We start from the raw sequence: 24,826 nt of genomic DNA on the forward strand, positions 1-24,826 counted from the left end.
AATTATGCAATCAATACTTAAAGTTCCCCACCAATTTAACTGAACTCAAAACAACTGAATTAATAATAAATGAGGAAGCTAGAGTTATGACCTTACATTACCTTACAGTTCCAACCTGAGCCTTTTCAAAGGAGCCCCTCCCTTTTTAATCACCTCCTTGATACAAGCTGTAGAACCCAGAGGGAGATCTGTGCCATCACACTTCGCCCTATTGGTTTAGAGTGACAGTTGGTAAGGAATGCTTTTCCTGCTTTCAATGCACCATAGAATGGGAGTATGTTTGATTTGTATTTAAGGTATCCTTTTACTCACCAGCCAGCAGATACCTTCACCTCCTGCAAGAGTTTGTTTGCAAGAAAAATGAAGCGGAATATTTTCTCAGTTGTAAGGTATGTGTCTCATGTTTCAATTTGCTTTTATTATCTGGTGATGGAATTATTTCCAATTAATAAACAAATATTAAATATTGGTACATTTCATTACAACGACTGACAATAAAACATTAATTATTAATTAAAGGATCAGTTTCCCTTGTAAGGTCTGTGGATTATTCAGAGCGACCGGGGACATCGTTTCTGGACATACAATGTTTTTCCTAATTTAACTTTTAAATTTGCTGCATCCATCAAAATTATTTTTTCCCCAGTTTTTTTTTTTTTAATTGGGAAAATTGGATAAGGAGATAATAAAAACTGTAGAATAGCCCTCCCACAACACATAGAAGGTATGTACAATAAAGTACGAGTTTTAAGGTAAATATTTTTTAGTAACATCAAAGACCAGAGTTTCTCACAAAACAACATTACTTTCACCATGTTCTTCAGCACTTGTTCTCTTTTTATTTTTTTGCTTTTGCATTGTTTTAGTGGCCTCAAGGCAAGGAGTGGCACAATCTGCTGTTTTTTGTTGCTTGTTGTCAGCGTGACTTTATTTTTGAGGTGAGTAAAATAGTCATCATTATTGCTCTTAAAGACCTATATGAGCACATATTCCAGCCTATTTGATTCATTTTCAAGAGTCACTAAAAAGGATTTCCTTCTAGTCTCATGAAGATCATCGTCCCTGCGGACTACCTGCCGGTGTCCAATGGAAAATTGCTGAGACAGAGCATCAATTTAGACAACACACTTAACTTTGGGTAAGAGATCTCTTTAGTTTTGTCTGCAAAGACTGAGAAATGAAGGAAATGTATCTGAAGGGCATTGCCACACACATAGCCCAACGGCTGTCATAGAGAGATTGATGCAAATGATAACTGCACAACAATAAGATCTGTGATTAATATTTACACATATAACATTTGAGATGACAAAACCAAAAACACTTTACAACGTCTTGATTTCTTCCTTCGTAAACGTGGGTAAACACGCTAAAAATAGGTGATAGACTCCTTTAATGTGTATTTTGGCAGTGGTCCCAAAGAACAAAGAGCAGGCAATCCGGATGTTTGTGCACCTTGGAAAAGATCTGTTCAGCCAGGAGTTGTAAGGCCCCACCAACACAGGCCTGAAGTGGGATGTAAATCAGGCAGGGTAAAGGAGGCAAGCCCCCGCTGTGAATAAAACAGTTTGCATTAATGAAAAGGTTTACATACAGTGTTGCCAACTCCTCAGTAAGGAAAGTAGCTATTGGCTGTCCTAAAAGTCACCAATTTGCATAATTGTAAAAAGTGAGTAAAAAACACCCTAAATATGTTTAGAACAAATGAACTTTCTTCTGTTCATTCTTTTTTATTTTGCCATTGAAATAGGCCATCACTTTTTATGTACCCCATTGTTAATCCCCGTCATAACGGAGGCATTGTCAGTCGTATACACAGGAGTTTCTCATTTTTAAAAGACATTTACATCCACATCCCACTATGCAAGCCAGGGCGGGATCAGCGGCGGCTTTGCGCATGCGCGATTCATTTGCAGTCTGGACGCGGATAGTGTGCGTCTCCTCTCTGTTCTGACTGCAGCTGGGACTGCTGCGCCAGGTTACTGTGAGACTGATCGCCTGTGAGTGGTTTGGGATGGCGGAGGGGCTCACGGCAGCACCCGCTGCTCGTTGAGGACAGTGACTGCAGAACGACACGTGCTTTCACGTCAGAATCTCCAAAACACCAGAAAAGTCGCTAGATTTGTCGCTATAGCCTTTGACAAAAAAAAGTCGCCAAGAGGATCTGGAAAGTCGCCAGATTTAGCGAGAAAGTTGCAAAGTTGGCAACACTGGTTTAAGTGAGGAGCGTACGTTTTCGTGAGAAGTCTGCTTGCTTTGTGAGAAGCAGCAGTTTTAAATCTCCTCCCCATATGGCTGTTTAACACATACGTATCTTAGTTTTCATTTTCTATTCTTGGAAACATCTTGGAAAGCTCCTATCATCTGGGAAGGGATGTTTGACCCCAATCTTTTTGACCAAAAACACATCCAAAGCCAGTCATCTGTGGCCCTCACCGTGTTTGCTGTGGGAAGGTTTGTTTCTCCTGTGATCGTGAAAATACCAGCACTTCCACACTAGCATATGACAAACATGAGTGGAGATAAAGAAACCCTGAATCCACATGAACAAGATGCAGCTAGGTCAGTTGGGGCTGAATAACTAACTGTAAAGAAAGGAAGGAACCAGTGTGAGAAGACACTGTATTGTGTGGCATTAAGCCTTACTAAACATGGATGGTAGTAGAGGTGCGATGCGTGATAATTTTTTTTATAACATTCAATACGTCATACCACTTTTTTCCCTTTTTTTCACAACATTGTTGTCTAACAATAGTGCACTTCAATACGAAAACCATCATGGAAATGTAACACACATGACAGCAAACCTGCAGAAATAGAGGGATGGAGGACAACTGAGGTTGAGTTCAAGCTCAAAGTAATGACCGTAGTGTTGAAATAAAAGATCAGCAAACGTGAGCACATGTCTCATGTCTCAAATAATGCAATATATCCTCATGCAACGGTTCGTATGTTATCTTACGAAAAAAATAATGTTTTTGTGCGTTTTCCTACTAAAGCTAGCAACACATGTTACATGCATACCCTCTTTTCAAAATAAACGTCCGTCTTCACGGGAAACAACGTAGTTAGGTTTAGGCAGAACAACTACTGAGTTAGGTTTAGAAAAATATCGTCGTTCGGGTTAAATAACTAAGGAAGTGCCATTACTGAAGTACGCAAGCTACGTGACAAATAAATTCGGACACCCGAGAATTACGGCGCATCATTTACGAATTATGTACGAAGTACGAATGGTGGATGAGAACAGCCTGAATATTGACATAAAAAACATAACCGTGTATTCTGGTCATTTTTTGTCGCGTTTTTTGTTTTCTAATCATAATAATTGTTTATCTCTCCGTCTCTACCTAAGGTACCTAGATGCCTACCTCGGAACTTTCATTACCTCTGCAGAAAAACATTTTATGTTGGGATTACAAGTGACATATTACGTGTTCACGGATCAAGCAGATAAGGTGCCGATCATCGAGCTTGGTCCTCGGCGAAGCCTGAAGGTTATCCAGGTGGAAAAGCACTCCAGGTGGCAGGACATCTCTATGATGCGCATGAAAACTATATCAGAGGCCATAGAATCAGAGATTCGTCCCCACTGCAATTATGTCTTCTGCTTTGACGTGGATCAGGAGTTTAAGGGAAGATTTGGCTCAGAGGCTCTGGGGGATTCTGTGGCTTTACTACATGCGGGGTATTTTAATGTTCCAAAGGATAGGTTCACCTATGACAGAAACCCCAAATCCAAAGCATATATGGAAACCGGAGATTACTACTACCATGCTGCTATCTTTGGAGGCTTGTGTGAAAATGTGAAGGATTTGGCAGATTACTGCTTTCTGAGTATCATGGAGGACAAACTAAACAATGTGGAGGCTTTGTGGCATGATGAGAGTCATCTAAACAAGTACTTTTGGCTTCACAAACCAAGCAGGCTGGTCTCACCCGAGTACTGCTGGAACCCGGGTATGAATGACGAAAGGGACATAAAAGTCATCCGCCTAATATGGGCTCCAAAACATTATGACACACTTCGTACTCGGTAGAGTGGCGAGAAGAAACAACTTTCCTGAAAATCCAACTCATGTAAATATTAATGGTTGTTTTTGTGTACAAGAATGTGTAACAAGGATTATGCTGACAAAAGACATGTCAAATTTTAGTTATTAAATATTTTAAAGATGTCTTCAGTAAATGTTTTTAGGTACCAAAAACACAAATTGGTGAAAACAAAAAACCAAGATGGCAAATGCGAGGCTTCAAACCATAGTCCAAAAACCAATGAAAAAAGTCATGTCCCTCCATCAACTTACTATATACAGTACATAGGGATATAGACTGCTCATTCTAAGTGGTACAGGCCATTGAATCAGAGTAGTATGCCTTTCATATCAGTGATATGTCTATATATATATATTATCCTCATGAGTTCAGTTAAGCCGGTCATTAAAGATGTTATGACTTCATTTGTTTTCTTCTAAACATGCAGTACATTGTGAGTTTTGTGATGTAATACAAATGTCCCTTTATTATTTGTCTTGAGAACATGTATTAAACTGCAAAATATATGTATTGAATGTCTATTGTAATTATTTTATTTGTTGGGAATTAAATACAAAAGTATTGGGTTGTATTACCCTTTGTAAATAAATGGTAATATTCTGGCATATTCCGTAAAATCACCGTAAAACACAGTTATCCTACTATCACATAATGTAATCCAGTATACGGTAAGATACCGTACAAGTAAATTACGGTTGCTTGACTGTAAAAAACTGTAAATTACTGGCGTCTCTGCTGCCAGTAAGTTACCATTATTTTACAGTGAAATTGTTTAGAGTGCACACAGTCTTAGTATTTAAAACCTGTATTGGTTTTAAATGTAAGTATTTAAAAACAAACCTGTCATGATCGTATATGGGACGGCAGGAAATTCCATTCCATTACTTATTTTCTTAAAAGCATTATGATAATATTGCCTGTATTAGTGGGTGTTTGCAATGCATCTTAGAGATAGCCATTGTTTCAAAGTGGAGGCTAGTGGTCGTAAAAAGGATAAGGATGTTTATTGTCATTGTAAAAACATACAACGAAATTGAGTTGGTGACTCATCAGTCAGTACAGCACCTCCAAATCTGAGGCCATGGTGCTCTGCCGGAAACCGGTGGATTGCTCCCTCCAGGTGGGGACAGAGTGCCTACCTCAAGCGAAGGAGTTCAAGTATCTCGGGGTCTTGTTCACGAGTGAGGGTAAGATGGAGCGGGAGATCGACAGACGGATCGGTGCGGCTGCAGCAGTAAAGCAGGCGCTGCACCGGACCGTCTTGGTGAAGAGGGAGCTGAGCCGGAAGGCAAAGCTCTCAATTTACTGGTCGGTCTCCGTTCCTACCCTCACCTATGGTCACGAACTCTGGGTCGTGACCGAAAGGACAAGGTCGCGGCTACAAGCGGCCGAAATGAGCTTCCTCCGTAGGGTGGCCGGGCTCAGCCTTAGAGATAGGGTAAGGAGCTCGGTGATCAGGAGGGAGCTTGGAGTCGAGCCGCTACTCCTTGGCGTCGAAAGGAGTCAGCTGAGGTGGTTCGGGCATCTAATTAGGATGCCTCCTGGACGCCTCCCACTGGAGGTTTTCCAGGCACGTCCAACTGGGAAGAGACGCCGGGGAAGACCCAGAACACGCTGGAGGGATTATATCTCCCAGCTGGCCTGGGAACGCCTCGGGATCCCCCAGAATGAGCTGGAACATGTTGCCGGGGAGAGGGAGGTCTGGGTCAGCCTGCTGCCACCGCGACCCGACCCCGGATAAGCGGAGGAAAATGGATGGATGGATGGATCAGTCAGTACAGCAGCAACAGGTAAAAAGTGAATTGCACACCTGGGTGGCCCACTTTACCACACAGCAGCCACCTGTGTCATTCAGCTGACCTCAAATCAGCTTGGACCTGTCTGACTGAAGGCAATGACGCATTATTCATAGACACCATCTGGAACATCCGCCCACCCTGCCATCGTACCACTCACCCTGTCAAAGACATACAAGCAAGAAAAGGGCAGACTAGAAGCAGAACAGTGCAGGAAGTGCAGTTGCACTGGGGCCGCTGGGATGGGGGGGGACCCATAGAGACAGGGTGGGGGACCCATAGAGACAGCAGGCCCTGGGCGGAGAATGGGCTCTTGCAGGTAAATCAGATAATCACCTCGGAAATATCCTTGTGTTAAAAAAACAACAACCTTTCGTTAGTGGTGACACAGGAGTGGTGACACAGTACACCACTTCCTCAAACGCTGAAGAAAGAAAGAACTCATCTGTAATTTGAATACAATGAAAATAATAAGTCTGTATTTGTTTGCATTTCTCTCCTTCCTGTACTGCTTAGGTACACCCAAATGACAAACAATGATCTTTTCATATATTGTGGGTTGTGTCAGGCCATGTCAACCCTGGCTCTTTTGTAGCCTATAATGTCTGAGGTTGTTTGAGTTTGCTTTAGCATCAGACCAAACCTGTTGAAACCTGTTTGAGTAGAGTACGAAATCTGAACTGCTGCCACAATAAGTGTTGTTACCAGAACAGTCATTGCCCAACCCAGTAAACTGTATACGTGACGTGCATGTCTAAAAAAAACCTGCCTGGAAAATGTTTCTCGCGACGCGTCTCAATGTGATCGGTCCCTAAGGAGACAGGGCTGCACATCAAAATACAACTATTAAACTAATGGAGGCAAAGTCTGTAACAGGCAGATTCATGTGTTGCCTATAATGTGGTTCCTCTCCCATTGAGTGTAATCCTGGGTTTTGCAGAAACTTTAATATTGAAGTTGCGTTTGTTGCCCACACATGTCTGTGTGAAGGATTTTGTCCTTTCAGTTTAATAACCATCACAAAAGCAGGATGGATTGTTTGTTTCACAACTGAGAAATGTGCTGCTTGTAGTTTCTGCGTTCAGTTCAGTGTGATTTTGTGTAAATGGCTGAATGTGTCAGAGTGTTTTCTTTCTTGTTTTTTTTTGAAGACTTACAAATCTAATAGTTAATTCTAGAATCTGGCTTTTCTTGTGAGGCAATGCAGTGTTTTGCGAAAGGTGTCCTGTTCACAATGCAGTCAGCCGTGATCAGTAAACGCATTATGGCTCTCCTCGTGGTGTCTTTTGTGTTTGATGGAGGTTTTTCTGCACCCCTACAGGGCAGGTAGGTCTGCTTTACTTCTGTTACAAACATGAAATTGAACCCAGATAGGGCGAGCAGGACTTTTCAATAATGACTCACTCACTGTAAATCCTCCCGCTTATTACACAGCTTATTACTAAAGAGATCAATTCATTTTAGACAAGACGTTGATTTAAATGTATTTTTATCAAATTCAAAAGGATTTTATTACTTCTGCTAAAAAAACAAAAATCAAAACAAATCTAATGTTATGTAGGTCAGAACTGCATCCATAGCAACGGTTGGTTTTCATCGCAGAGGTCTGCTATAAAGAAATGCCGCACTCGACCAATCATAATAGAGTATTCAACAAAGCCGTGTAATCATGTTATTTTCTCGAACTTAATGTATTAAAGGGACAGTTCACCTGGTTGGTAAAGATAATCCACAGAAAAATTAATTTTTCGACATGAGACTGCTCACAAGGTCTGTGGTTTATCTTGAACAACCGGGTCCCTTTTTTCTGGAGAGAGACATCGCTGTTGAGTTTTTCAAATGTATTGTTTTGGCGCTTTGAGCACCTCAAGCTGAGTGCCATATTGTCCCATTATATTGGAGAGAAGGCAGACATCTCTACGGCCGATATCTTCAAAACTAGGCAACTCACACCAAAACCATCTAGATTGATAAACAGCATAGCTAAGAGGCTAAATGTGCATTTTTTTTTAACTTTCCCTTCAAACACATTCTGCTAGAACCCTCCCTGAAAGCATATTTAAAAAATGCATTGGAGAAGTGAGGGAGCAATGGCTGCAGGAGGGAGTGACAACGTCATACACGAACAAAAGGAAGGCACAAAGCCTCATATCTTTTACCTGCCGTTCCTCTGTCAGATTACTGTTCGTAGATTATCATGTGAACACAGACATTAGTTCAGGTTTCTGATATCAGCGATGCCGTTACTGTCACTGTTTTCATCTGGTGTTTTGTCTTCTTCTAGCAGAGCTGATGAAGCAGAGTTAGAGCTGCTCTTTGACCCCGACCTCAAACAGCATGGCAGCGTTATTGATGGTAAGGAAGCCATATATAAGTTCATGGAGGATGCTTAATATTAATCAAATAAACAAGGTACCACATGCTTTGTAGACAAACACTGATTGTTACGTTCCCCGTTCTGGCATCTAAGGGATGCAGGGAGTAACGGTGTTATTTTCCCGTGGAAAGAGAGACTGAGCAAAGATGACGGGTAAAAAAAGAGTATTTATTATAATAAAGCTAGCAGCTTGCACGGCAGCAAAAGAAAACTACTTCCTGGTCAACAGAAAGCGACACTTTACACACAACAGCCCACACGGCTGGAACAAAGGTGCCAATGGTCCACAGCAACACACTCACAGCTCCACCACTACGCGTTGCCCAAGGGTTGTCTCACACGCACAGCCTCACTACTGTGGTCTGCCCCAAGAGAGTGTCCATCAGGAGCTCCTCTCCTCTTATCCACCAGCTAATCGCGATTGAACACAGCTGCGTCCAATCAGTCGCCGCAGCTGGCATCCGGGACAGAGGGTGGCACTCGAGAAGACACTGAGGGAACACAGAGGGAGAGCACAAACACAACACAGCATGTAACACTCCCTCCCATAAAACCAAACATATGTTTGATTTGGTTTTATGGCTGGAACAAAGGTGCCAATGGCCAATGGTCATAAAACCAAACATTAACCGTCATCATTACTCAGTCTCTCTTTCCCCGGGAAATAAACACCGTTACTCCCCGCATCCCTGAGATGCCAAAACGGGGAACGTAACAGTTGGGGGCTCATCCGGGAAAACACACAAAATGGTTTAAAACACTACACCTGATTGTGTTAATGTGTTGGGTCAATATCACTATAAAGTGCCTTTGGTGTCCTCATCAGAATCACTGTCATCATGAAAATGTAGCAGAATAATGAAACTCTGAGGTCTTATTATAAATGGCCAAACATTTACACACATATCAGTACAATGATAAGTATCTTGAAATGTGTTTCCTACATTTTATACCGTTTTTTTTCATTGGATATATGTGATTTTGGCATGTCCCACACACTGCTCTGCTAACTACAGTGTGTGTAATAAGTGGTTAAATGATACTAAATTTAAAAAAAATGTATTTGGTTTTATTGTCCACAACAAATTATTTGATAAAACGAGTCATTTTGATCATGTATATTCTATTTTCATAATCATATTGAACATTTTGCATGTGTCCCTGAAATTGCTGTCCACTCTGACATTATGGGGTAATTACCCCTTTAAGAAACCCTCTGATGTTTTCAGTGACATTACTACCACCATTTTGTTTTTCTTCATTGGAGGCTAAAACTGTGGCTAGTTGCAAAGTATTTACACTTATATTTCGTAATTTTCATCATATTATGTGTGTAGTTGGATGTTGTCAAGCTTAACATGTCCACCCTGTCGTAGTGAAATATCAATTAATATAAATACCTTTCAGAAATTCGAAATATATTTGTTAAACAGTACACAGTCACCTTGCTAACTGAATCATGTTGCTAACTGAAGGTCCACCATGTTCTCATTAAATGCTAACATTAGCCAAAAATGTCCACCCTGTCATTGTCCACCCTGTCAGCAAACCTTCCATGACAGGGTGGACATGGTACGTGACAGGAAGGAAATGTGTGTAGTTTATGCCACATGCTGATAATGTTACGCATACTACAACAGCTATTACACACGTTTTATAACAGTACATGCTAGTAGAGATAGTAGGAGTGGACAATATGGACTTCTTTGGCGATATCGGTATCAGCAAGCCTAGTTTGATAAGGTAAGCCTAGTTTACCTGGACCGCCAATTAAAGTGTAAAGGTTAAGTGTATGCACCGCAATGGCATAAACAAATTCCATTGGCCAAGTCTCCGGGAGGACATCTGTTGGTACCATGACTGGAAGAGAATTTGCCTAATACCAGAACCACAGGCTCTGAACAAGCGCTCTGTACAGATTGAAGCGTCTGCTTGGACGTATGTGGAATAGCAACTGCAGAATTGAGCCATGTCTCTGCAGAAAGGGAGAGACTGTTTGGAGACGCCTCTGTAACATGCTGTTTTTTTAACATCAACCGTTCTCCACTTAAAAATGTTTTTCTTCATGTTCTACAGTTGAATGTTTGACTTTTACTGTGCAGACGTATGTAGAGTTTAACTAGAAGGCCACATTAATGGCTCATTTTGGGCATCTTTATTCAGTGTGTTTGTTCAGTCTGTTCAACTGGTAATTTCCCCCTACAGTGCATCCGGAAAGTATTCACAGCGCTTCACTTTTTCCACATTTTGTTATGTTACAGCCTTATTCCAAAATGGATTAAATTCATTATTTTCCTCAACATTCTATACACATCAACCCATAATGACAAAGTGAAAACTGTTTTTTGCAAATTTTTGCAAATCTATTAAAAATAAAGAACGAAAACATAACATGTACATAAGTATTCACAGCCTTTGCTCAATACTTTGTTGAAGCACCTTTGGCAGCAATTACAGCCTCAAGTCTTCTTGGGTATGATTCCACAAGCTTGGCACACCTATTTCTGGGCAGTTTCTCCCATTCTTCTTTGCAGAACCTCTCAAGTTCCATCAGGTTGGATGGGGAGCGTCGGTGCACAGCCATTTTCAGATCTCTCCAGAGATGTTCAATCGGGTTCAAGTCAGGGCTCTGGCTGGGCCACTCGAGGACATTCACAGAGTTGTCCCGAAGGCACTCCTTTGTTATCTTGGCTGTGTGCTTCGGGTCGTTGTTGGACGATGAACTGTCGCCCCAGTCTGAGGTCCAGAGCGCTCTGGAGCATGTTTTCATCGAGGATGTCTCTGTACATTGCTGCATTCATCTTTCCCTCAATCCTGACTAGTCTCCCAGTTCCTCCCGCTGAAAAACATCCCCACAGCATGATGCTGCCACCACCATGCTTCACTGTAGGGATGGTATTGGCCAGGTGATGAGCAGTGCCTGGTTTCCTCCAGACATGACGCTTGGCATTCAGGCCAAAGAGTTCAATCTTTGTTTCATCAGACCAGAGAATTTTGTTTCTCATGGTCTGAGAGTCCTTCAGGTGCCTTTTTGCAAACTCCAGGTGGGCTGTCATGTGCTTTTACTGAGGAGTGGCTTCCGTCTGGCCACTCTACCAAACAGGCCTGATTTGTGGAGTGCTGCAGAGATGGTTGTCCTTCTGGAAGGTTCTCCTCTCTTCATAGAACAACACTGGAGCTCTGTCAGAGTGACCATCGGGTTCCTGGTCACCTCCCTGACTAAGGCCCTTCTCCCCCGATCGCTCAGTCTGGCTGGGCGGCCAACTCTAGGAAGAGTCCTGGTGGTTCCAAACTTCTTCCATTTCCGGATGATGGAGGCCACTGTGCTCATTGGGACTTTCAATGCTGCAGAAATTTTTCTGTGCCTCGATACAATTCTGTCTCGGAGGTCGACAGATAATTCCTTGGACTTCATGGCTTGGTTTATGCTCTGATATGCACTGTCAACTGTGGTACCTTATATAGACAGGTGTGCCTTTCTAAATCATGTCCAATCAACTGAATTTAGCACAAGTGGACTCCAATCAAGTTGTGGAAACATCTCAAGGATGATCAGTGGAAACAGGATGCACCTGAGCTAAATTTTGAGTGTCATGGCAAAGGCTGTGAATACTTATGTACATGTTATGTTTTTGTTCTTTATTTTTAATAGATTTGCAAAAATTTGCAAAAAACAGTTTTCACTTTGTCATTATGGGTTGATGTGTATAGAATGTTGAGGAAAATAATGAATTTAATCCATTTTGGAATAAGGCTGTAACATAACAAAATGTGGAAAAAGTGAAGCGCTGTGAATACTTTCTGGATGCACTGTACATGGGAAAAGGACCTCTGACATGTTTTTGTACATAATTTCATTTAGATTTATTGAATTTATAAGGCCATTGAATGACATTTCACAACGTGTCCACCCTGTCATGCCCAAGGTCCACCCTGTCATTTTCATGTTTTATGCAAATAAACAAATTATTTTCACAAGTTAGCAAAACCTTTTGCGTGATTCCTTTATAAACAAATGAGGGCCAAATAGTATTGTTTGAAAGTTTGACCAGATATCTTTGTTGTTAGATTTTATTTAGAAAAGAAAGTGCAACTCTCTCGGATTGATAGCGAAACAAATAGTTTGCCATAATTTCATTATTATCCAAATACTTTTCCCATTAACTAAAATATAGTGTTGAGAAAGGGACTAAATAGCTTTCTGAAAATGAACATTTTATAATCACTATGTAATTACAATGTATTTACTCTACTTTGAATTTGTCCATGACAGGGTGGACATATTTTGCTGCTTGCATGTACATTATCTGCTTGCAGTTCATTTTTTTAAAGTGTTGGAGCTTGACCAACATGCATTTCTAACAGCATATAATCTACTTAATACAATGAATATGAAGTTCTATGGAGAATCTCAGCTTTTTCTTTTGGAAATGGGGAAGTCTCAAAGGCACCTTATGGTGATATTGACTCTGTTGCTGCAGATTATGGTGAGAGGCCCCTCCCTCCTCCTCTGCCACCCGACTCTGAATATCCTTATCAGCCAAACCTGGAGGAGGAATACTACTGACAGACAGACAGAAGATCCTGATGCAAACAAATGAAGCTGATCTTCTCGTCCAGGAAACCCAGCTGTATGTCACAAATAAAAACAGGAAGACAAGTCGGATGGATTGCCAAAATTGGCGTTTGTTTTGGTTTAAAACAACTTATAATTAATCAGAATTCACGGTAAATTTGCCCTATAAGTCTGACTATTAATTAGATCTAGTTCATAGGAAAAGTTCATCTTTGAGAAAGCCTCAATTCGGGAGATTCTCTTTTTTTGCAACTATCGACCTGCAAACAATCCTCTTCTTAGGAGCACACACTGACAAGACACGGTGGCCCCGTGGTCAAAGACGCTGATCATGTTCCGCAACAAACCCAGTTTGAGTCCACTTCTAAATAAAAGGCAAACAAATAAATGTATTAATAAAATCCTAAAAGCCTTAACAAAAGGAACTGAGTCACCAACTAATGTACAGTAGGCCTACTGTTAGTTTATCAGTAAGTAACGAGTACTCATTTAGAAGTAAAAGTTGTCATAACAGCTACGAAAGAGCAAGAATGTGTTTAATTACAACACGTGAAAACACAGCTTCAGTAGAGAGTTACTTCATTAGTTTCCCACTCACAAGTCAGCTATGACGAACGTTTTACTCACCAGGGTAATTGCTGAGATGTCGGGATGCTGTGACATCACTGGAGCTGGCTCATCCGATTAGAATCAACACCGGGACCTCACAAATACAGTGATATAAATGTAATAATGACAGGACACCATGAGATCTGCATTAAAATTTTTAAATAAAGAATTCACACCTAAAAAAAAAGAGAAAAAAAATCTAAAATCAAGATAAAGTTCACATACTACATGTTGAATCCATACGATATTTATAATTACAGATATTAAATTATTTATATATATATATATATATATATATATATATATATATGGCATGTCTATACACCCTTTGTATAGCCCCCGCTACAGTTTCTCCTATCTGCCTGATTGGCTCTTGAGAAGGGAACTCATATAAAAGTCAGCGTTGCTCTCTTGATGCTGCATGTTGGCTTTGATCAGCAACAGGAGACCACTTCATTTTTTCCAGATTTTTCCATTGTTGTTGTTGTTGTTGTTGAAAGGAACAAACCATGGGGACTGGCGAGATGCCTGAACGGACAATTTTTCACATCCTTAATTAATTAATCTATCTTTCTTTTACGGACATTTAATCTTCCGTTAAATATAGATCACATAAAATAATCTGTTAGAAATTAGTGTTTGTGATGAATGATGTAGGAAGCACACTTTGTTTGCCACTGAAGAACAACTATGCTGTACCCGTGCTGGACCCAGGATGACATTAAAAAAGGAAATAGTTGAAATCCTTTGGTTTTTTTGTTCTGATCATTGAATGGTGGTATCTTAACACGCCATGCAAGAAAAGTCAATGCAATTCAAAACCTAAAAAGACCCACTTCACAGTTCACTATGGCATAAGATCAAGAAAAGCAGAAAATCTCCTTATTTGAGAAGCTAAAACTGGGGATTGTTTGACATTTTTACTTGAAAGTTAACTTAAATCTATTTCGGTCAATAAACTAATCAATTAATCAATTATTTGTTGCAGCTCTGCTTAAGTCTGTAGTTCTGTCACATATTCATAAGCAAAGAAAAAAAAATGTCTGTGTGGCTTTCCTTGGCATTTTACATTTTTTGTTTCAAAGTTGTGTATGTTATTTAACATAGCTGGTACCGAGTCACAGTGCCTGGGGGCACAGTAGCCGAGCAGTGTGTTAAATGTAGACTATCGAAAAGGTAAAGTATTGAAAAGGGCCACGGATGATTCCAATACAACGCATGCATTTCATGTCGCGTTCGGGGGTCGCACAAAATGTTTCCGCCTTTGTTCCCGCGGACCGCACTTTTGAGGGGTTGTGTGCTATAACATATTACATAGACATGTAGACATAAAGGCCCCGTGTTGGCACGATTTCAGTGTTCTGAAATATGACCTGTGACATCACAGGTACAGCACAGCAAATTTAGTGCACTGGGGGGGGGGGAATGGGAATTTGCATTCAAACTCAACACACTCGATGGCGATCCCTTAAAAATGTGATAATGTTTCACCGAGGAAGGTCACAATGATCTGATGAAAAAGAGGCACTACTAGTGAAGATATGAAGACACTCCCTTGTCAGCAGCCGTACCTACTGTGCCGAGGCTCAGCCTTATTATCCCATCGCCGCCACACTGAGAGCGTTTCATATTTCTGGTGTGGAAAACTATGAGGAGCAAGTTTCTAGAAACACCACACAAAGGAGAATTCTCGTCTTGATCTCGTCTTGAACCACCGAAAGAGCCGAAGCCAGATTTGTCGTTCAACAGCTTCGTCACTGATTTTATATCTAGTTAGAACACAGTTAAAAAAGCACAGTGTGGCTAGGCATTTAGAACTAACAGCTTTACTGGGCAAATTGTGGGAGCTGTTTAGCTTAGCACTTGAGTACCGATAGAAGCTGATGAAAAGTTTGCAAAGGAAAAAAAAATCCACGTTCATACTCCCTCACACTGTTTAAAAAAAAAAAAATCATGGACAAGTGATGCTGAGTGCATTTCAGGAGCTATTCATGATTCAGATGTTTAGTACCCTGCCTTGTCTACTCTTACTTCAATCAGCGATTACCTACATTTCCCAGAATGCCCTTCAACCTTCAGAAAAACAGATCTGCTAACTGAAACTCTGGCATTGCATTCTGTTCCACTGCCTGAAATTGTCTGGATTTGACAATGAGGTTTGGCTCCACGTTAAACATCTAAACGTGGGACCCACAACAAATGCACAGAACATCACCTGTAGCTGGTTTTATAACAGTGTTTTAGGGTGGACCTTCACATCAGGTGAGCTGAAAGGATAAAGGTCACTGTTCCTACATGGGTTTCTGTCACTTAGTGTACATTGTGTACAGTGTGAGGGCATCTCTTAGTAAATATACACCTCCCCTCATGCTCAGACAAACTCATCATGTGTTTCCAAATGTCAACCTTTTCTTTTTCTTGTTAAGTGCAAATGCAAGCTGGTGTCGTCCAGTTACGGCTCCTGGGCTTTCAGAGTTGCACCTGCTGAGATGATGCTACAGGCTAACTAGCGCTGCCAAGGCTGCAGTAATACAATGTTTGTGCTTTCCAACAGACAGCCTACAGTCACCATCTCCTCCCCGACTCCATTTTGCATATTTTCGTTATCTCAAAATGGTCCTCCTTTGGCTCATTTCCATATTTTCTTGCCGCACGGAGGTTTCACCAGAGTTCCAACACGGGCTCCTTTGTTTTCCTGCTTGTTTGTCTTGTTTATGCCTTTATTGATATTTTAGATATGACTGTCCTTCATGCAAAATTATGTTATGTACTGTACAGAGCTGTGGTTGAAGGCAGGGCAGGGCTATTCCAGGTAGATGTCCTCTGTTGGGCACGAGAACTCCACAAACTCTTTATAGTACAACTGGAAGGCTTTCCTGAAAAAAACAAAGACATGTACTTCAGTCGCTTCTAGAACTCGTCCGGATTTAGATGTGTGTATTTTTAGATATTACAGATATATATATAAATAGTTTTCAAGAACAAATCAGTGATCTGGAACAGATCAGCTCTTTCTAATAACATTAAATCGTTGCCTTTCAGCAGAATTGAAGTACCCACCCACCTCCTCCATACAAAGAATGAATAACTAAGAGCTAATTCACTGAACTCACCCTACTGACTCTGCAAGAGGTTTAGTGGAGTCTTCAGACACAAACACATGGCAGGCAAATCTCTGGTCTGCCGGGTGTTTAGTAATGAAACCAAAATACCTGCGGAGAAGACAGGGAATACAGATGAGGGGAGTCATTAACCGTTCGTTCTTTGAATACTGTATTCTGTCATGTTTCAAAAATAAATAGCTGTTTCACATTTGATCAGTAGGCAGTGAAGGGTTGCGGTCTATATGTCTGAAGTCTGGTACACTTGTTAGTTTCTAGCGACGCCTGGTGGTAAGTTAATGCAGATGAACACTAGCAGAGGGTAAAGACGTTACAGTTTGCATCCCCTTGCTTCTTTATTGCTTAGTCTGACAGCACAGTTAATGTGACCTGGTATTATAGTCCCTGCGTTTTCTGCCTTCACTTACTTGCTGTTTTTGGGGTGGTAGCCGCAGAAGGAGACGTTCTTCAACTGGAAGAAGTGGCTGCACTCGTTACTCTGAGAACGGGACAGAAAAGAGGCAAAATAAATGTCTGATTAACATCAAGAAGGCCGCTCACACACGTATTTGCCCCATTATACAGTATGTCTGTATGGAATGAATGTTAAATATTTATAATCCAAGTGAAAGTCCTACATTCAAAAGTCCAAAAGAACAAAATGATTGACAGCACAACGTACAAAAGTAAAAGTACTCATTATGCACAATGACCCCTTTCTGAGTGTTGTATTATGTATTATTACGTCCTGATCTCATTTCCAGGGCGTCGAATACAGACGCTTTGTCGAGCCCCTCTGTGTTTAGTAGCGACACACAAGACACCCTTCAGCATCTGTATGAAACAGCACTCAAGTAAATACAATATATTATGAAACAGAGAAAATGCTCCAGGAGAGTGATGACGAAGTATAAAAAAAACTTGAAAACCCGCACCGGACAGGAGGGAGGTTAATGGGTCAAACAAACAGGACTTTCAACTAGGAGATAAGTGTTTGTGACCCAAAGTGGCGTTTTAAAGTTACGTGTTATCCGCACTTACGTTATTTTTATGACATTTTACTTAGTTTACATACTTCTTTGTTTGAATTCACAACGAGTGTTTACTGCGACCGTAGTGGAACGTCATAGTTTGACATGTTGGAACGACAACATTTTGATTATTATTACTTCATAATTAAGATGTAAGCAGCATATTGCAGTTGTAGATTTTGCAGGTAGTGCTATTCCAAACTACTAAAAAGTACTATAGCACACCTATGATATTCTTCTGGGAATTGTGACAAGTGAAAAAGGGTATTATTATCTGAACAGTGGCTCACTAGCAATATCTTTATTTGGGACAGTTTGGATTGGATTTCCTGGTCCAGTTAGGTAACTTTTATTTTGTATAATGCACTTTTTACTATTTAAAACACGTTACAGTGCAATATTTCTATAAGTTATAACGTATTAACAAAGAAAAATGGTTTGTTGATGTTTACAAATCCAAGTTGCAGACATGTCTCATAAAATATCTCATAAAAAAAACTATGTAGAGCCTTATGTGAACCACAATTTGACCAAAAGTATGTACAGTTTCATTCAGAGCTATTAACCAAACAAACAAGTTGAATCAATGGTAGGTTAGACTGAAGGCAATTTGTGGGTTGTATTTAAAATGTCTTTAATCTCTCTGAGTGATCATAAAAAAGTGTTTTAAATTATTTTTAAAGAGTTTGGGATTGGAGACAAATTGTATTTTAAATATTTTTTTAATCTACAAAGTTCTTTTCTGACAAATGTTGCTTCAACGCTACAATATATTTTGTGTTTTATAAGCCCATGTGGAGATCTTGTATGTGTATATAATTTATCTTAATTTATCATATGTTCGGCATCTGAAACTGTGACTACAACTGTTACATAACTGTATTGGAGCAATGTTACTCTCTGAAATGTTGAGGAATAGAGGTTGAAAAGTACTCAAAATGGAAATACTGAAGTAAGATCTCCTTTAAGAAAACGCCCCGTAACAACTATGTCTGCAGTGTCTATTAGCAGCCACATGGGGGCGACATGCCTCAATAGTTCGATGGGATTCTGGTGTGAGGACGAGCTTTTACTTGACAAAACCTCATGAAGATCTATTTCGCATTAGACAGACAAAGGGACGGTTTGAGCACTCACTCTATCACGGGCGTAATAATCCTCTTGAACTGCAAGCTTGATGCCTTTCACACTGATCTCCAGGATGCAGGAGGAAGGCGGGTTGTACTTGACTGTCATCCGTCTGTTGGTGGCAATCTGAAGAACAAACGGAAGAGGTGACTCTCTTTGCTGATGTAAAAAGCTCACAACTCTGAAAAAGATCATTTTATCCTGTAATCCACTTCTATACAGGATGATAATACAGACGTAATACTATGTTGACAGTGTTCTGTATTGGAAATAGTCAACTTGTCAATCTAAAGTTTGAAAACTTAACAGGAAGCTAGTGTAATATGTCAATCCTATGCAATATTACATTAATTCTTCAATTGAAATGTTGCCGAACAAGAGGCTCCTTTATTTTTGTTGCTTGCTGCACTGTGGAACGATGACATCACGTTCTTAAAGTGCAGTCTGCATGTTTTCCTGTTGTCGGGTTATTTTGTAGTTGTTCCAGTGTGAACACACTTCATGCTCTAAAGACAGTTACACATTGTGTAGAAGATACAAACAGGATACAATAACATGCCACAGTTTATCTGTGTTATGTTTTTGCATTATGCCACATGTCCTCTGCCAAAGCTTTCTGGGACATGACGTTCTGCCAAATTCGTCAATGTATTGTGCTGCTGAGATATCTACTGCCAACCAGCCATGGAGCAGAGCGTGCAGCTCTGGGAGATGGACACCCAGTTAGCAGTTAGCTTGAATTCAGCCTGTGCAAACCCCAGCACTGGGGGTCTGATCCCGACTCCCCGCCGCAAACTTTCTGTTGCTGCCATTACACAGGTTAGACCCAGGCGCCAACCTCTGGTTCTGCTGAGTGATGCAGAATCTCTTTAAACTGACCAGCAGGGGGCGACTCCTCTGGTTGTATAGAAGTCTATGAGAAAATGACTTCTCTCTTGATTTATTACATCAGTAAACATTGTAAACATGAGTTTATGGTCTCAATCTCTAGTTTCAAGTCTTCTTCAATACAGCATGATGTTCATTGTACATTATGGTCCATTTAGACTCAAATAGCACATAAAACAGAGGATGCATTAGGGCGGGCTTACTGTGATTGACAGGTCGCTGCCGCTACCAGAGACGTATACAGCGTCGCTACGTCACTCCTCCGCATTACAAATATGGTAACTTCCGTTTATTGCTTGCAAAAACAACAACATGGCGACGGCCGTAAACCAAGCTGGCGATGGCGAAATCGTCAAACTCAAGGCGTCAAAACGGCAGTTCACAAACCAATTGGTGACGTCACGATGAATACGTCCACTTCTTATATACAGTCTATGGTTAGACCTAATGCTCCACCAGCTCGCTGTGACTCCAGACTGTAAATTCAGATTGTATGGACCCAGTGGTGAAATGTTGCCCTCTATCTCTTTGGAGCAGGTAACCAGGTACTACACATTGCACCTTTTAGAGTCAAATGCTTTACACACTCAAACACACACACTAATGTGCACAACATGGGTCTCGTACCTTCTGCATAGCTGCACACAGAACATCGTTTCCTTTGTGGGAGGGCACTTGAACTGAGCCCAGGAACTTCAGCCGGTATCTGTCCACCCATTCACTGCTCTTCACTGCACAGGAAAGACAATTTATTGTCGCTTTAAAATCCAGATTTTGTAGCACATTTAACGAGAAAAAGAAGAAGCCGTTTTTTCACAGCAGCAGTGGGACAGTAATATATCTGTTGTAGTTGATGGGGTTGTTGGTCAGTACCAATGACTCAGTACATATTTTAGCATCTTTCCGAACACATTCATAGTCAGCCTTCTTTAATTAATAAGTGTGACAAAGTCAGTACCTTTGTAGCTCTCAGCGTCCTTGGTCACCTCTATAGCGTAATACGCTGGGAAGATCCCACGGGCACCAGTTCGCATGTTGTAGCCCTCGTACCAGTAATCCTCCGACTGGACCTCCACCAGCAGAGGATCATCCACCTCCAGCTCCAACTCATCGTCATGACGAGGGACGAACCTGTAGCGACGGATGAGGTTATGCAAGGGATCTGAGGGAGCTCACAGGCTTTTTATGAGCTGGATGACACCCTTACACAGGTTGTCTATCTGCCTGCCTGGACCGTTGGCTCAGTCTAAAGGAAATAAACTGTTTCTATATAGAGATACGAACATTCAGACAAGCTTTTGTGAGTGCAGAGGGATTATCTGAACTACCTTTTTGAAAATTCCTTATTAAACATGGACACTGAACATATGAATACTGAACATTTCAGGTGCGCTGACCCTCGTGGTCACCTCTGAATAACTACGTTTAGACCATGTAGCTGAACCGTGTATTTGTTTGTAGGCCTGTATAGGAATCACAGGGTCTCTTCGTAATGACAACCACCTGGGACATTTCATTTGAATGTATGCATAATGTAATATTCAAACCACCCATCTACATTTAAAATAATTGTGTTAATACAGTTGGATAAGCCAAAAGCTTTGACTGCATCAATCAATGTTGCAACATTTAGAATGGATGTTGGGATGATGATGTTGCTGGTAGTGCTGATGATGCCGTTCTTCCTCACCTGTAGACAGCTCTGTGGCTCTGATCCCGCTCCTCTCCATTAATGAGGCAGGAGTATAAGCCGAAGGACTCTGCACCTTGAAAACCAGAGAAGAGAAGAGATAATTACACAAAGCAGTGTGGAGTGCCAGCCTCTGCAATCCGCTGGCGAAAAGATGATGGACCTTCACTTCAAATTGCAACAAATGTCCATCACATACACACAGAAAACACAATGAGGGCTCACTGTGTTTACTTTAAAGCTCCCATGCATCCTATAGGACCTATGAATCACACTTTAATGAAGCGTGAAACAGATGAGCTTTGTGTGTTTCTACCTACAGTCCCCTGAGACAACCGTTATCCCCCCCCACTGCACTGCTCAGATAAACTGCGTTAGTGTGTCTAATGAGTCCGTGAAACACGTGGACGGCATCGAAGAGCACAGCGAGGGCTATTAGAGGAAATTACCACACATACATTATGAACAAATCTCTGTCTGTCTCTTTCATGTGAAGAAGAAGGCTGGCTGCATCTCTCACACACACACACACACACACACACACACACACACACACACACACACACACACACACACACACACACACGTACACATGTGGGATGTGGGTCAATGACTGGCCCAAGGTGAGAGTCAGCCTAATGAAGGTGAGTCCTACAATCCTTCATGAAAGGACCCATCCTCGTTTCCTGTCTGGGACAGCAGCAAAACTATTCGGGTTCTCTGCTTGGAGCTTGCTGCTCGAGGCGCTACTAGCATGTAGCTTTTGATTGGAGTGAAATGCTAAATTGGGAGCACTCTTTTCATAATACCGCTCGCACGGTCTTGTTCGAGAAGACTTGCGTTTCAAACACCGGCGGCAGAAGCCACACCTTCAGCTGCTTCCCTTCTGAGGATTCATCGGGTTTAATACAGAACACTAAAGGTGACGGTCAACAATGTCCGCCAACGAAATGGGATCTGAAAATCTTCCGGATTATAGCGGTCAAAATACACATGGTGTGCCGAAAATATTTAGCCGATTCAGCTGAATGAAAATAGAGAAAACAAATGTCATTAGCAAAGCCACTCACTGCCTGTTACTTCTTCCTCAGTCCTTTCCAAATAGCATTTCAAGGACTGCCATTGCAACAAGACTCAGCTAACCTATTTCTTTTTTCGAATGCGTGATCAGTATGGACAACAGAGGGGAAGAGAGAGGCAAATACATGAAACCGCAAGCTGCTTTTGGCTCAGTGTCCCTCCACCCAGCAGGCCACCTAAACGTCCAGCTGGGTTGCTGCCCTGAATGCGCGGCTGTTGGAATGCTGATAACGATATCAACAAAGCAGCAGAAAAAACTGCAGCTTTCATTCACAACATTTACAAGCTGTGCTGGGTATTGTGGCCTAAATTAGTACAACTGGCATGTTAATGACAGTTTCAATCCGCTGGTATGATACAATCTCAAATGCTGTTCCCCAACCAGTTTCAGTTGTGATTCTACATGATGAAGTTAAAGCTAGGTCGGTAAGACAGACCGTCACAATATCCAGAGTTACACGTCATGCCGATGATGATCTGTGCTGTGCGAGAATATTCCAGCTCCTGGATATCTCTGTGGCTCTGCTCAGCCACATCGCTTTCAGCCTTTCCCACCACGCTGCCAATTCGGCCAGACAGCGTCCACTGCTGTGTTACTCTGCGTTTAAAAGGGAATTACAGCCCGCTGTCTCTGTGTGCTTCCTGGTTGTTTCCCGCATAATTCCACTGTATTAAGAAATATCCACATTGTCAAAATGTAAAATCACGTCTCTGAGACAAAGAGGAGGCAAAATGGATGAAGAAGAAAGTACTGATGTTTAAAGAAGCTGTGATGTCACAGGTATTGGGAGGCTACCCCATATGCACAACAAAGTGTCTTAGTTTGCATGTCTTTGCGTGCTGTATGTCTTTCTAGTTCGAACATAAACATAACATGTAAATTCAATTTTGATTTACAGCTATCTCATTTTATTTTTTATAATTATGACCAAAATCAATAAAATACCAAATGGAAGAAAATCATCATTTGTTCCTTCACTAACGACCTCCCTCTCAGTGAGAAAATAACCGTGACTTTAACCCCTTTGACACATGTTCTTTTATGACATGCTTGGCTGAACAATATAACTGACTGCTATGGCTATCATGGTTTTAATACAAGTATATATATTTTACCGTTATAGACATTTAAAAACATATAAAATAAAAAGTGACTTACTGGAGGAGCGAGAGCGTCCATTCATGAAGACGTTGAGGAACTTCTTGGAGAAGTGCAGGTCGACCTCTGGAGTGGAGTCCTCAGACAGACAAGCCGTCGCCTCTCTCCTCACTCCTCCTATCTGAATGCCGTCCTCATCATCATCCTCCTCCTCCTCTTCCTCTTCCTCTTCCTCCTCCTCCTCCTCCTCCTCGTACTCCTCCCCGATGGCCGACTCGTAGGGAGAGGAGACGCAGTTGTCGTAGACGGTTGCGGAGTCGCTGTCGTCGCTGTAGCCTTGATAACACTGCCGGAGGCTGACCAGTTCTAGCTGAGCGTGCTCGTCCACCACCAGAGTGTATTTGACCGAGTCATACGAAAGGCCGCTGGCCTCCGAGTTCATGGAAGTTCTTAGTGGGACTCTGCTGCCACCGCCATCCCCCGCTCCTCCCCCCTTCTTCATCCTTCCATCCATTATTACCCTGTCCACATCCTCATCCTCGCCGCAGTAGCTTTCGTCCGTGGCGTCCACGTACTCCACCGATGATCCGGGTCTCAGCATGACCCCGGCCTCCGTTCCCGCCCCCTTCAGGCTGAGGTCCAGCGTGAGGGAGGAGCGAGCCATGCTGGGCGGCGTGATGAGGGACTCTATGCAAGAAGAATATGAAGGTGGGGGGACGTAGACCTCGTCCTCCTCGTAGATGGAGGGGTTTGTCCGGTCTGGGAGGGGCTGGTAAGGAGGCGGGCCCTCCGTGTCTGAGCTGATGGACATGCGGCCCTGCTCAGTCTGCTGCGAGAGGAAGGGCCGGTCCTGCTCGTCGGGGGGGTCTAGAGGGTCTGCGGAGCGCTGCACGGGAGTTAGGTAGATCTCCTCCGTTGGCTCCAGATGGACGTCCATGTGGTAGCGGATCCTCTCCTGGTGGTGTCCGTTTCCATCCGCCTTCCCCGCTGGGTACAGCGGAGCCGGCGTGTAGTTCTGCGGTGGGGGCGGCGCCGGCGGCTTCTCCTGAAGCTTGGAGCGAGTCGCGGACGAGCCGTGCGAGTGTCCGGAGGTGTGGCTGTGTCTGCAGGGGGCGTCGGTGGAGGTCCCGCGGTCTTTGGTCTGCGCTCCCCCGCCCTGCACCTTGTCCTCGTCGCTCAGACAGCTGTGCTCGCGCGGAGGGGTGAGCTCGCCTGGAGGGAGAGCAGACGCAAGCGACGACGCGCACAGACGCACACGCAGGCACACGAGCATGCACAAGGGCCAGACACACGCACAGAGTAAGTACACATGATGCAGGAAAGCAAACATGACGGACAAACAAACGCACAGGCAGACATGAGGGCAGACATGGAAACAAATGCAGAAAACAGGAG

The 24,826-nt window shown here is 42.3% G+C and overlaps 2 protein-coding genes across 4 annotated transcripts in view; one reads left to right on the plus strand and one right to left on the minus strand.

The window, feature by feature from the left end:
* Window positions 1–234: 234 nt before the first annotated feature.
* LOC116384254 (N-acetyllactosaminide alpha-1,3-galactosyltransferase-like) lies at window positions 235–4,521 on the plus strand. Its single transcript, XM_031848757.1, has 5 exons — window positions 235–389; window positions 867–938; window positions 1,043–1,138; window positions 2,320–2,454; window positions 3,356–4,521. The coding sequence occupies exons 1-5, from the start codon at window positions 277–279 to the stop codon at window positions 4,038–4,040; spliced, it is 1,101 nt and encodes a 366-aa protein (XP_031704617.1). The 5' UTR covers window positions 235–276; the 3' UTR covers window positions 4,041–4,521.
* Window positions 4,522–13,715: 9,194 nt separating this feature from the next.
* mapk8ip1b (mitogen-activated protein kinase 8 interacting protein 1b) overlaps window positions 13,716–24,826 on the minus strand; it is a 42,128-nt gene continuing 31,017 nt past the window's right edge. For all 3 annotated transcript variants that reach the window (XM_031848314.1, XM_031848316.1, XM_031848313.1), the window contains exons 5-12: window positions 23,492–24,643; window positions 21,253–21,328; window positions 20,521–20,693; window positions 20,190–20,293; window positions 18,684–18,800; window positions 16,944–17,014; window positions 16,528–16,626; window positions 13,716–16,290 (exon numbers count right to left, since the gene is read on the minus strand). In XM_031848314.1, the coding sequence (XP_031704174.1) occupies window positions 16,218–16,290; window positions 16,528–16,626; window positions 16,944–17,014; window positions 18,684–18,800; window positions 20,190–20,293; window positions 20,521–20,693; window positions 21,253–21,328; window positions 23,492–24,643 (1,865 nt within the window). In that variant the 3' untranslated portion in view covers window positions 13,716–16,217. The remainder of the gene's footprint in view (window positions 16,291–16,527; window positions 16,627–16,943; window positions 17,015–18,683; window positions 18,801–20,189; window positions 20,294–20,520; window positions 20,694–21,252; window positions 21,329–23,491; window positions 24,644–24,826) is intronic.

This window comes from Anarrhichthys ocellatus, unplaced genomic scaffold (assembly GCF_004355925.1).
Source record: "Anarrhichthys ocellatus isolate YVR2014 unplaced genomic scaffold, GSC_Weel_1.0 scaffold8, whole genome shotgun sequence".
Lineage (NCBI taxonomy): Eukaryota > Metazoa > Chordata > Actinopteri > Perciformes > Anarhichadidae > Anarrhichthys > Anarrhichthys ocellatus.